Source organism: Mastomys coucha, unplaced genomic scaffold, assembly GCF_008632895.1.
Source record: "Mastomys coucha isolate ucsf_1 unplaced genomic scaffold, UCSF_Mcou_1 pScaffold7, whole genome shotgun sequence".
NCBI lineage: Eukaryota > Metazoa > Chordata > Mammalia > Rodentia > Muridae > Mastomys > Mastomys coucha.
Window position 1 is genome coordinate 29,022,399 of NW_022196913.1, and position 11,325 is coordinate 29,033,723.

The following is an 11,325-nucleotide window of genomic DNA, read 5'->3' on the forward strand; positions in this document are numbered from 1 at the left end:
AAAGTATGTATTCTATTTTACGCTTCTATGTGTGGGTCTGTAAATATGAGCCCAGAACAGGGTGTCAGAACATTGTCTGGAGATGGAGTTACAAACAGTTGTAAGCCTGCTACCTAACTTGGGTGCTAGGAGCCAAAATCAGGTCTTCAGCAAGAGTGGTATGTGGTTTGACCCACAGAGCCCTCTCTCCAGCCCCCTTGTCATTAATTAAAAGTGTGTGTGTGTGTGTGTGTGTGTGTGTGTTTGCCTGCTCAGATATTGTCCTTAAAAAAGTCATTTGCAGAAACACAATCTGCCTAAAAAGTGGGCAAAGAAATCCACTGAACTTTCCGGTTATTGTTAGAAATTAGCATATGTATAAACTGCTTTTATTTCTATTTACTTATTCTTTTGGATTAGAACAGCTTATTTTCTAACAACATCCGACAGAGTCCAACTTTCAGAATAACCTGTGATAGGAGCATGCGCCTTCAGATTCTGCCTGCTGAGAACTGGAGCACTGATTCTGGGTTCCAGGCCTAGCACAGAGCTGGAGTCTGTATGCCAGGGACACAAATGAGTTTTAGAGAGGCAAACAAAAACAAAAACAAAAACAAAAGCAAAACAACAAAAAACAATGTTTTTTTTTTTCTTTGCTACTTCTCACTTTGCAGAGTTCAGATCAGTGGGCTGAGAGGTGGCTCAGCAGTTAAGAACACTTGAGGGCTGGAAAGATGGCTCAGTGGTTAAGAGCACTGACTGCTCTTCTGAAGATCCTGAGTTCAAATCCCAGCAACCACATGGTGGCTCACAACCATCCTTAATGAGATTAGACTCCCTCTTCTGGAGTATCTGAAGACAGCTACAGTGTACTTATATATAATAAATAAACAAAACAAAACAAAAAAAACACTTGGAACTGAACCCCGGTCCTTTGCAAGAGTGACAAGTGCTTTTAATAGCTAAGCCCCTCCTAATGACTTGAATATTTGATTTGTGTTGAGAAAGCCTTATAGCCCTGGTTAGCTTTAAACTCACTGTCCGCCTTCCTTAGCCTCCTGAATGACAGCATCACAGGCCTGGCTCTTTGGACCTTTTCAATCAACAGAGCCCCAAAATCTGTCATGTTCTAATTACCTATAAAAAGGTTTTTTGTTTTTTGGGTTTTTTTTTTTTTTATTTTTTTTTGTTTGGTTTTTAATCAGGGTTTCTCTGGCTTTTTTGTTTGTTTGTTTGTTTGTGTTTTTCAAGACAGGGTTTCTCTGTGTAGTCTTGGCTGTCCTGGAACTCACTCTGTAGACCAGGCTGGCCTTGAACTCAGAAATCCTCCTGCCTCTGCCTCCCAAGTGCTGGGATTAAAGGCATATACCACCACCGCCTGGCTTATAAAAAGGTTTGAATTGGGTGTTTTCTAGTTTTTAATAAAACAGGGTAATTTTCTGCATCAATTAATGAATAGTTCAAACCAGCTTAAACTGGTTGGGGACATGTTTAGTCATTCATCAAGTTACAAGTATTAGTAAGCTTAAATCAGAATTCCATTTAAACAGAAAACAGAAGTGAAATCCTAGAGTTCAGCCAAGTTAGATTGCAGCTTGAGGATCCTATCCCATTTCTACAGTACAATGGAGAACATTGCACAGAAGATACACGCGTGGAAGGCAAGCGTTCCCTCTGAAGCACTTTCCGAGGTCTGTCCGTGGTGGCAGGCACGGTGTGTTTCCCTCCACCGTCTCCTGCTTCAGGAACTGCAGGTATGTGCTACGACCAACCAACAGGCTTTGTTCCCTTCATCTTCCTTTCCCCATACCACAGATGTACAAGCAGGTCACACGCTGTGAGCATTCCTCTATCAAAATCTTTCACTATTGAGACTGGTTTTTATCTTCCCCAGACAAGCTTTGTAATGACCTCTAACTTCTTTCTGATCGTGCCTCTACCTACTGAGTGCTGGGATAGCTGTGCCTATCCTGCCCAGTTGCCAGACGTACACCGTACTGGGGACTAAACCCAGGGTTCTGTGCATACCAGGCATTCTACCTACTGAGCTACAATTCCTCAGCACCCTCATTTTCTCTTTTTAAGGAGCTTAATGGACCTGTAAAATCTTTATTCGCTTTACTGTGAATTTTTTAGGGGTTCTTTTTCTGCAGTTTTCTTATTTCTTCAACTATGTATTCACTAGACTGCAGGAAAGTTTCACCTCTAATATGGGACCTCTATAGTACATGTGGCTTGATGAAAATGTCGATTATGTAGCTGGGGAGCGGTGGCGCATGCCTTTAGTCCCAGCACTAGGGAGGCAGAGGCAGACGGATTTCTGAGTTCGAGGCCAGCCTGGTCTACAGAGTGAGTTCCAGGACAGCCAGGGCTACTCAGAGAAACCCTGTCTCAAAAAACAAAAAACAAAAAAAAAAAAAAAAAAAAAAAAAAAAAAAAAAGAAAAGAAAAAAATGTCGATTATGCAATGTGTAATTATTAAATGCTATGCAAATAACTTCTATTTTGCTGATATACTCAGTAGTTTATTTCAGGGTCACCTCATATGTGATAAAACTGAGATTTTGCTCCAGGTCTGTCACCTCCACGTACCTCCTGTCTTAGGGTTTTACTGATGTGAATAGACACCATAACCATGGCAAGTCTCATAAGGGACAACATTTAATTGGGGCTGGCTTACAGGTTCAGAGGTTCAGTTCATTATCAACAAGGTGGGAGCATGGCAGCATCCAGGCAGGCATGGTGCTGGCAAACCTACATCTTCATCAGAAGCCTGCTACTGGAAGACTGAGTTCCAGGCAACTAGGATGAGGGTCTTAAGCCCATACCCACAGTGACACATTTATTCCAACAAGGTCACACCTCCTAATAGTGCCACTCCTTGGGCCAAGCATATAGAAATACTTCCTAGCATCAATATTTTAATTTTTGAGGCAGGGTCTCCTACAGTCTGGGCTGACCCTATCTCTGAGAAACCCCTCCCCATACACACCAGCCTCTACCGTGTTGGGATTATAGGCGCACACTACTATTCCCGAATGCCAATCACTGACTTAAAATCAGAAGCTATGCCGGGCAGTGGTGCTGCATGTCTTTAATCCCAGCACTTGGGAGGCAGAGGCAGGCGGATTTCTGAGTTCCAGACCAGCCTGGTCTACAGAGTGAGTTCCAGGACAGCCATGGCTATACAGGAAAACCCTGTCTCGGAAAAACAAAAAAAAAAAAACCAAAGCCAGAGGGTATGTAGCTTCTATATGTACTTTATTCTACAAAGACCATGGAGAGGAAAAACTGAAACAATATAGGCCACCTCAAACAATGCTGTGTTTTATGCAACAGGTAAATAAAAAGGAAAAAAGTCAGGGTTGCTTGTTTATATTACAATAAAGGGTCCAGCCACAGGAGGTTCTCACAAACCAATACTTCATAGCAGGGAGGCCACCCAGAATATAGCCCAGGGCCTGATTATGTATGCTGACCAAGTATTCTATCAGGGAGCTACACTCAACATGTGTCTTTAAATCAAGGATTGGCAGGGCAAAAGGAATGAGTTTCATATTGGTTTGGAGATTAAGTCTCAAGTAGTCAGCGCTGAGGATAACCTTGAGCTCCTGATCCTCTTGTCTACCTTCCAGATGTACCAGCAGCCCTAGACACATGAGTGAGGTTTAATGCCTGCTTTTGTAGAGCTCAGTCTGAAGTTAGGCACATAAAGTAGCAGCGGAAAGTTACTGTTGACAGCATGAGTGGAGGTTTGCCTCCCTGCCTCCTCCCTTTTTTTCTTTTAGAGGAGGTCTTACTGTGTAGCTCCCGCTGCCTTCAAATTCAAGATCATCTTCTTCAGGCTCCTGATTGTTGAGATTGTAGGTATGTGCCACCATGACTAGTCTGATACAGGTTTCTTGAAGTAGATACTTTTAAAATTAAGGAAGCTTTTATTTCCTTGTTTTAATGTACCTCACTTTCAAAGCCGTGTTCTTATGAGGGATTAGGAAAGGCTTACAGGAAAACGATACCTGAAATTCTTATAAAGGCCAGTTAGTGAAGATAGGGAAAAGCCAGATAGGTCAAGAAACATGAGAGCTTAGTGGGCACCAAAAACAGTTCCTGGAGGCTTGTTCTTTACAACGTACATTTACTCATTTGTTTGTACGAATGTGCCAGAGTGCAGTGGGCACAGAGGACAACTGCAGGACGGCTTTGTCTTTCTGATACATGCCCCCTCTATAAACGTTTAGTCCTTAGAAGTTCCCTTTCGTCTTTCATTCCAGCACTTGGGAGCCTAGCCTGGTCTACCCAGTGAGTTCCAGGAGAGCCAGGGCTATATAGAGAAAGTATCTTGAGAAACGAACAAACGAACAAACAAACAAGTTCTCTTTGAGTCTGGAACAATGCTTTGGCTAAGATGACAAAAGCAAAGCCAGTGACAGATTTTTCACTATAGAATTTAGCTGTGCTCACTTTAAGTCAGCATCTTGCAGTGTGTTTGCTTGTTTATGAATTTATTTAGAGACAAGTTTTCACTACATAGCCCAGGTGGGCTGGCTGGGCTTGAAACAAACCTCCTGCTTCTGCTTGGAGCCCAAGTCTGTTCCATTTCCAAGATGGCAGGAATTGAATGATTTCAGTAGGTTAGCATGAACTAAGCCACCTCTGACACACTGGACTCTTCAGTTTATTAAAAGCATCATTTCAGCTGGGCTGTGTTGTAGATACCATTAATCCCAGGAGGCAGAGGCAGGTGGAATTGTGAGTTCACAGCCAGGCTGGGTTACAAAGTAAGCCCCGTGTCTCAAAAGAAAAAAAAAAGTCTTCTACATTTGCACATGCACACACAATCTTCTGTTTCTTTCTATGTGGCCTTCAGTCTTTTTTTTATACATTTATTTATTTATTCATTTATTTAATGTATGTGAGTACACTGCAGCTGTCTCAGACATACCAGAAGTGGGCATCCGACCCCATTACAGATGGTTGTGAGCCACCATGTGGTTGCTGGGAACTGAACTCAGGAGCTCTGGAAGAGCAGTCAGTGCTCTCAACCACTGAGCCATTTCTCCAGCCCAGCCTTCAGTCTTTTACCAGCACCTTTTATACTCATAAGCATTAAATATATAGGACTCACTGTTACACCATTTTTGACCCCTCCCCATTTAATCTCAAATGCTCTTACAAACAGCCTTGTTTGAGTGACAAGCACAGTCCTCTTTGTTCATTTACTTTCTCAGTGATCTGCCTAGTAACATCAGTGCTTGATTCACTGACTTCAAACATGCTAGGCACTGTAATTCCTGGCATTTGGAGGTAGAGGCAGGCTGATCAAGAGTTCAAGGTCATCCTGCTTGCTATGGAGCAAGTAAATTTAAAGGCAGGATGCATGAGACCCTATCTCAAAAATTTCAAGTATGGGCTGGAGAGATAGATGGCTCAGCTGTTAAGAATGTGTATTGTTATTCCAGAAGTCAAGAGTCGGGTTTCCAATACCCATGTCAGGTGGCTCACAATTGTCCGTAACTCCAGCTCCAGGGGATCTAATACCTTTGTGGCCTCCATGGGCACCTCTCTCTCTCTCTTTCTCTCTCTTTCTCTCTCTTTCTTTCTCTCTCTCTCTCTCTCTCTCTCTCTCTCTCTCTCTCTCTCACACACACACACACACACATACACACACACACACATCCTTGCAAAATAAAAACTTTGGAAACGTAAGTAAGTATTGCTTGCCTTAAGTCTCTAGTGTCACATTTAAATAACCAGAGAGTCAACCTTTGTTCATAAAATACTAAGATGTTCTAGGGGTGACATACCAGCTAATAAAAGATAATAAGGAATCAGTTATTTGTTGGCAGAGGAGTCGAATCCAGGGCCTCATGTGTGCACTTTACCACTGTGTAACAGTCCCAAATCTTTAGATAACAATCGTTAACCAGAGATTTAGGGGAAAGTTACATTCTCTCCTGTGCCAACATATGAGATGTCTCAAGGTGAACAAAGAACTCTAAGTTCAGGGTGTAAGGACACAGCATATATTTAGAAAAGACAGGTTAGCGATTTAACCAGTTTGGACTCAATACAAAGTATTTAATTAACAGAACAGCCTAAGCCAAAATTCCTCTACCTCAGTCCTACTGCCATGTGGAGTGTGTAATTCTTCGTGATGGGGGCATTGGGGTACAACAATACCACTGTAGGTTAGTGATCACCACCTCTAGTCTGTACCCATTAGATGCTGGAACACCTCGGCCTCTTGTTCTATTTATTTTTTTTAAACTGTGGTTAAAAAATAGTCTCTTCACCACAAGACAGAGTCAAGGTACTCATGAACCCAGCAGCAGTGGGTGCCAGAATAAGGACTTCCCAGAATCAAGCGGGTCAGAATTGCCGCATGGAGGAAAGTGGTTCCTGAGTCTCCACCCCAGCTGAAGAGTTACTGAGAGGTGGCCACTTCCAGTTACACTCCAGCGGATGGCCCCACACTCATGAGTATATGGACAGCACAAACTGGACTTAATGGGTTGTTAAAAAAAAAAAAAAAAAAGAGCAGGGTATGGTGCTGCATGCTTTTAATTTCAGCACTTGGGAGTCAGAGACAGAAAGATCTCTGAGTTCAAAGTCTTGAACTTTGAACTACAGCCTTGTGACTGGATTTCCAAAGCTGCCCAATAATTAGACAATTTGGAATATTTCAAAGATTCCCTTTTGGAAGCAAACAAAACTTTCCAGCTGGCCTGCCTCTGCAAGTAGGGCGCTTCAGAGATGTGGCGATATTGAGTTCCCACTCATGGACAGGTGGGCTTTTCAGTGATCCAGCTGCCTCTGAGTGACCTGTACTCTAAAACACTCAATAGTTGACTATGCTAGCAGGTCTATTGTGGGTACCCTACTTGGGGTGAACAGATGTTTGTTCATTTCTCCCCAGCGGAAGTTACATGGCAGGAAAACATGTACCATGTAGACATAGTTTCTTTTATATTTCTTTTTTTGAGGCAAGGTCTCTTAGGTAATTCAGGTTGGCCTTGAACTAGGTATAAAGTTGAGGATGATTTTGAACTAACCTTTCTGTCTTTACTTCCCTGAATGCTGCTGGGATTACAGGTGTGTAATATCTCTGTGATGCTAGAGATGTAATCCAGGGGTTTGTGCATGCTAGGCAAGCATTCTACCAGCTGAGCCACAGGAGGACAAAGAATTTGAACGTGAAGTGTTAAGTGCTTTGTTTTGCCTTATGAAATCAAGACTTGACCATAATGTTGAAGTCCTTGCAAAATTAGCAAGTATAACAATCTTTTATGAATCACTGGTGACAGTATACAGTACATGAGTGATACCAGCACTTGGGAGACAGAGGCATGGAAGGTCAATCCAAGTTCCAGGCCAACCAGGATCCTGTCTCAAAAACAAAACAAAACAAAACAAAACACTAAACAACAACAACAACAAAAAAAACAAAAGAAAACCACAAAACCCACACATATACATATACAAACCACTATACAAAAATATATACTTTCATCTTAGCTTCTCATCCTACATAAAACAACCTCTTATCTGTTGTAAGTCAAGTTATCAATCACACAATGACTATTATTATATTATCAAACCTGTATTGATAACAGCCACTAGCTGCTACCTATAAATACTGAACTTGTACAGTGTGGTTAATCATACTATAAATGTGAAACTGATGCTGATTTTCAAAGATTAAGCATTTAAAAAAAATCATCTTTTTTTTGGGGGGGAGATTTGTTTCTGTAATTAGCTTACAAATTGGCCTGCTGGCCTGCACCAGCTTCCCTTATGCTGGAATTACAGGCAGGTATCACTGAGCTGGACTTAGGTATGAGAATTTTAACTAGTTACTCAAAGGCAATCAAACCAATGTCAAAATTATCTCATATAACACAGTCAGACGTAGTGGCACATACCATTCATCCCAGTACTCAAGTGGCCGAGGCTGATGAATCTCTGTGAGTTCTAGGCCAACCTGGTCTACATATCAAGTTCTGGGACAGCTAGGGTTACATAGAGAGACACCGTTTAAATAGAAAAAAAAAAAACCAAATAAATGTATTACAAAATATTATAATACTTACAAGGGTAAGGAAAGCTTAGGGAGAAGTGGCTATGGAACACTACCAATGAAGGGTTACTAACTCATCCCAATTCTCACAAAGATTTTTTTTTTTTAAAAGAATTAAAGTTTTCTCTTAGATCGATAAAATTCTTTTTAGGTAATATTATCTTTCCAAAAGTCACTGTTAAATGATGTCCTTATTTTTAAAATATTCCCTACTGGAAAACATTAAATACATTTACCTAAGGGTTATTTCCTATTTTTGACACTTTTTTGGACATACTTTAAAAAAATCTAAGGGGAGGGGGTGTTCAGGAGAAAGATTTCAAATGCCAGTCGTTGAGCAATACTTACATTTCATGCCCAAATTCTTTTTAAATTTCCAAGTATTTTTTTCTTAATCAGAAAAATAGACATGCGTGCATTAAAATATTTATAAAAAAGTCTACAAGTTCTCAGGTTAAGTGTCTTTCTACTCGGACAATACCATGCCCTGGACTTCTGCTACTGGTGCTTATTTAGGACTGCTTCCTATAAAATACAATGGCTTTCTATGAAGTCTGGAAAATAGTAAGTAGTCTGTTAGTTCATGTGGAATGGGGGGTGCAGGCGCTGGTTCTGGTTAACTTGTAGCATTCCTGTTCCAACCAACGCTACATAGTTACAAAGATCTAGTCTCAAAACCCAAGAAACACAACACAGGTACAGGTTGTTCCCTCATTCACTTCTGTACTCAAACGTACTTGGCTCTTATACCTCACAAGAAACAATTCCTATATATTAGTCCTGCAGATTCCAGCGTCCCTTAAATGGTATACTTGACTTTTTCCTCAGCGCACTCCAACAGTTTGCTGGCTTAAAAAACAAAAAACAAACATGCTAATTTACGTTTCGATGAGAATCCACGCACTTCCCCTGCGTTTGAGAGGCCACTAAAGTGTTTTACTAGGTTCGTCCCCTTCGCCAGAGGCTTCGCTTACAATACCTTTTCCAAAACTCTATCAAAACCGGGCACTTTGAACATAACCTTCATTGCTTCCCGTAGATTCTGGGTCATGCTGCTCATCGTGGACGCAAAGCAAGAGTCTGGGCTCTGCGAGAATGAACTCTGGAAGAGACGTTTGTGAAAGTGCAAGGACAAGTGGAAGGTCAAGTCTGCAAGCCCGGCCGCCGCGTTTCGCGTTGCGCTCCGGAGAAAGGGTCGCGCGCGGCCGTCGCCCCAGACCTAGATGATCAAGGGTTATTAGCTTGACTCTCTAGCGCCCCAGCGCGCACGCGCAACCTTCAGGCCGTCTCCGCTCCCCGCCCCTTCCTCTCCCCCGCCCGCGTCTGCGCATTGCTCGCCGCGGCCGGAGACCGGGAATCGACGCCGAAGCACTCGCACGCAGCGCGCCTGCGCAGGTCCCGGCGTTTGCGATCGGTGGCGCGGGAAGCGATGGCGTCTGGCAGCAGTTCCGAAGTGGCGGAGCCCGCAGAGCCGGCGGCGGCGCCCGCGGCAGCAGAAACAGAGGAGGACCAGGTGAAGAGACGGCGGCTTCAGTGCCTGGGCTTTGCGTTGGTGGGGAGATGCGACGCCACGACGGCCCCCACCTTCCTGTCGGAGAACAACTGGCAGACGCAAGTAAGTTCGCCTTGCTCTTCCCTGGTGGGCGGAGAGCTCCCTGCATCCTTGTGTCTTTGCTTTTCAGAAAGCGTTGAGCGCCTACTTCGAACTTCCAGGGAACGACCAAGCAGGGCAGCGCCAGCCTCCGACGTCCTTCAACTCCGAGGCCTAGTAAGCAACGGGGGTCGCGGACTGCTTGCCGAGGGCGGGAGTGGAGGGACCGCCTGCTGGGCTTGGGCGGCAGAGGACCGGATCTGGAAAGGGCAGCCGGTACCCCAGGGCTGGAGATCTCTGGGAATGCTTCAGAGGAAGCACGGTCACTTCCAACGCGACTTGCCTTTGCTGTTTTGGACCGGGTTGGGGGGGTGGGGGTCGTCTCACGGTGTAGCTCTTGGCTATCCTGGAACTCGCAAGGTGAACCGAGCTGGCCTCAAACTCGGAGATCAGCTTGCATCTGCCTCCTTAGTTGAAGGCGCATAATAGGACTAGCTTCTAACGTGATTTTTTTTTTCAACAAAACAAAACAAACAAACAAACAAAAAATCCCTGGAATGTATTTTATGTGCATTGAGGCAGAGTCGCACTTTTATCCCTGGCTGGCCTGAGCTTGGTGTGTAGACCAGGTTGGCCTCAAACACAGATAGATCTACCTACCTCAGAATCGAAAGGGCTGGATTTAAAGTGTCCACTACCACACTGGGATGAAATTTTTGTTTGATGTTACTGTTATTTGTTCTTTTTTGAGACAGAGGCTTGCAATAATTCTGACCTCCAGCTCTGTTCCACACCCCTCCCCACCCCTTTGATAGCATTACATCTGGTTCCAGCACTTCCCAGCTGAAATGTAACTTAACTTATTACCTGAGACATGTGTCCAGGCTGACTTGGAACTCCTATGTGGTCAAGGCTTGACTTCTGCCTTCCACTTTCCCACTACTGGGGTTAAAGGTTTGTGAAACCCTGGCTACTGAAATACACTTACTGACCTGAATTATTGGTGATATGTAAACTGGAGATTAGAAAAAAATTGAGGGAGCTGGAGAGATGGCTCAGCACTGACTGTTCTTCCAGAGGTCCTGAGTTCAGTTCCCAGCAACCATATGGTGGCTCACAACCATCTCTAATGGGATCTAAATGCCCTCTTCTGGTGTGTCTGAAGACAGCAACAGTGTACTCACATACATGAAATAAATATTTAAAAAAGAAAAAAATTGAGGTAGAAATTTTCTACTGAAGAGTGGTAACCTGTAAGTCTCCTTGTTTCTTTCAGTATTGTTTATCTGCTCTCCTCTTGCCAAAGAACAATAGTTTTTTTTCTTTGAGACAGGATCTCACAAGTTTGTCTAGTTTGGCACAAGTTTGTGTGTAGTCCCGGCTGGCATTGAGCTCCTAGCAGTCCTGTCCTGCCTCAGCCTCTGGGAACTAGTCACCATCCCAGCCAGGTTCAATATTTGTTTTTAGTGTGTGCTGCTCCTGTTGTTTCAGTGCCCCGCCTCCGATTTTTATTGTTGCTCTACTGTTTGCAGAATAAAACTAAGGAGCCTTACAGGGCCTTCTAGGAATTGGCTCCTGTTCTTTCCTCATTTTCTTACATGGGAATTAATTGTCTCTCAGTCAGAAGAGATGGGTAATCATTATAAAACAATTGTGCTGAAATTACTTATTAGAGTGT

At 43.4% G+C, this 11,325-nt stretch overlaps 2 protein-coding genes across 3 annotated transcripts in view; one reads left to right on the top strand and one right to left on the bottom strand.

Moving 5' to 3' along the window:
- Positions 1–9,342, bottom strand: part of Acot13 (acyl-CoA thioesterase 13) — a 12,634-nt gene extending 3,292 nt beyond the window's left edge. The window contains exon 1 of the mRNA XM_031358047.1: positions 9,036–9,342. Within this exon, the coding sequence (XP_031213907.1) occupies positions 9,036–9,116 (81 nt within the window). The 5' untranslated portion in view covers positions 9,117–9,342. The remainder of the gene's footprint in view (positions 1–9,035) is intronic.
- Positions 9,343–9,389: 47 nt separating this feature from the next.
- The window catches only part of Tdp2 (tyrosyl-DNA phosphodiesterase 2), an 11,206-nt gene continuing 9,270 nt past the window's right edge, over positions 9,390–11,325 (top strand). The window contains exons 1-2 of one of the 2 annotated variants that reach the window (XM_031358044.1): positions 9,390–9,671; positions 9,739–9,824. In XM_031358044.1, coding sequence (XP_031213904.1) covers positions 9,486–9,671; positions 9,739–9,824 — 272 coding nt within the window. In that variant the 5' untranslated portion in view covers positions 9,390–9,485. The remainder of the gene's footprint in view (positions 9,672–9,738; positions 9,825–11,325) is intronic. The other variant, XM_031358045.1, reaches the window with a different exon arrangement.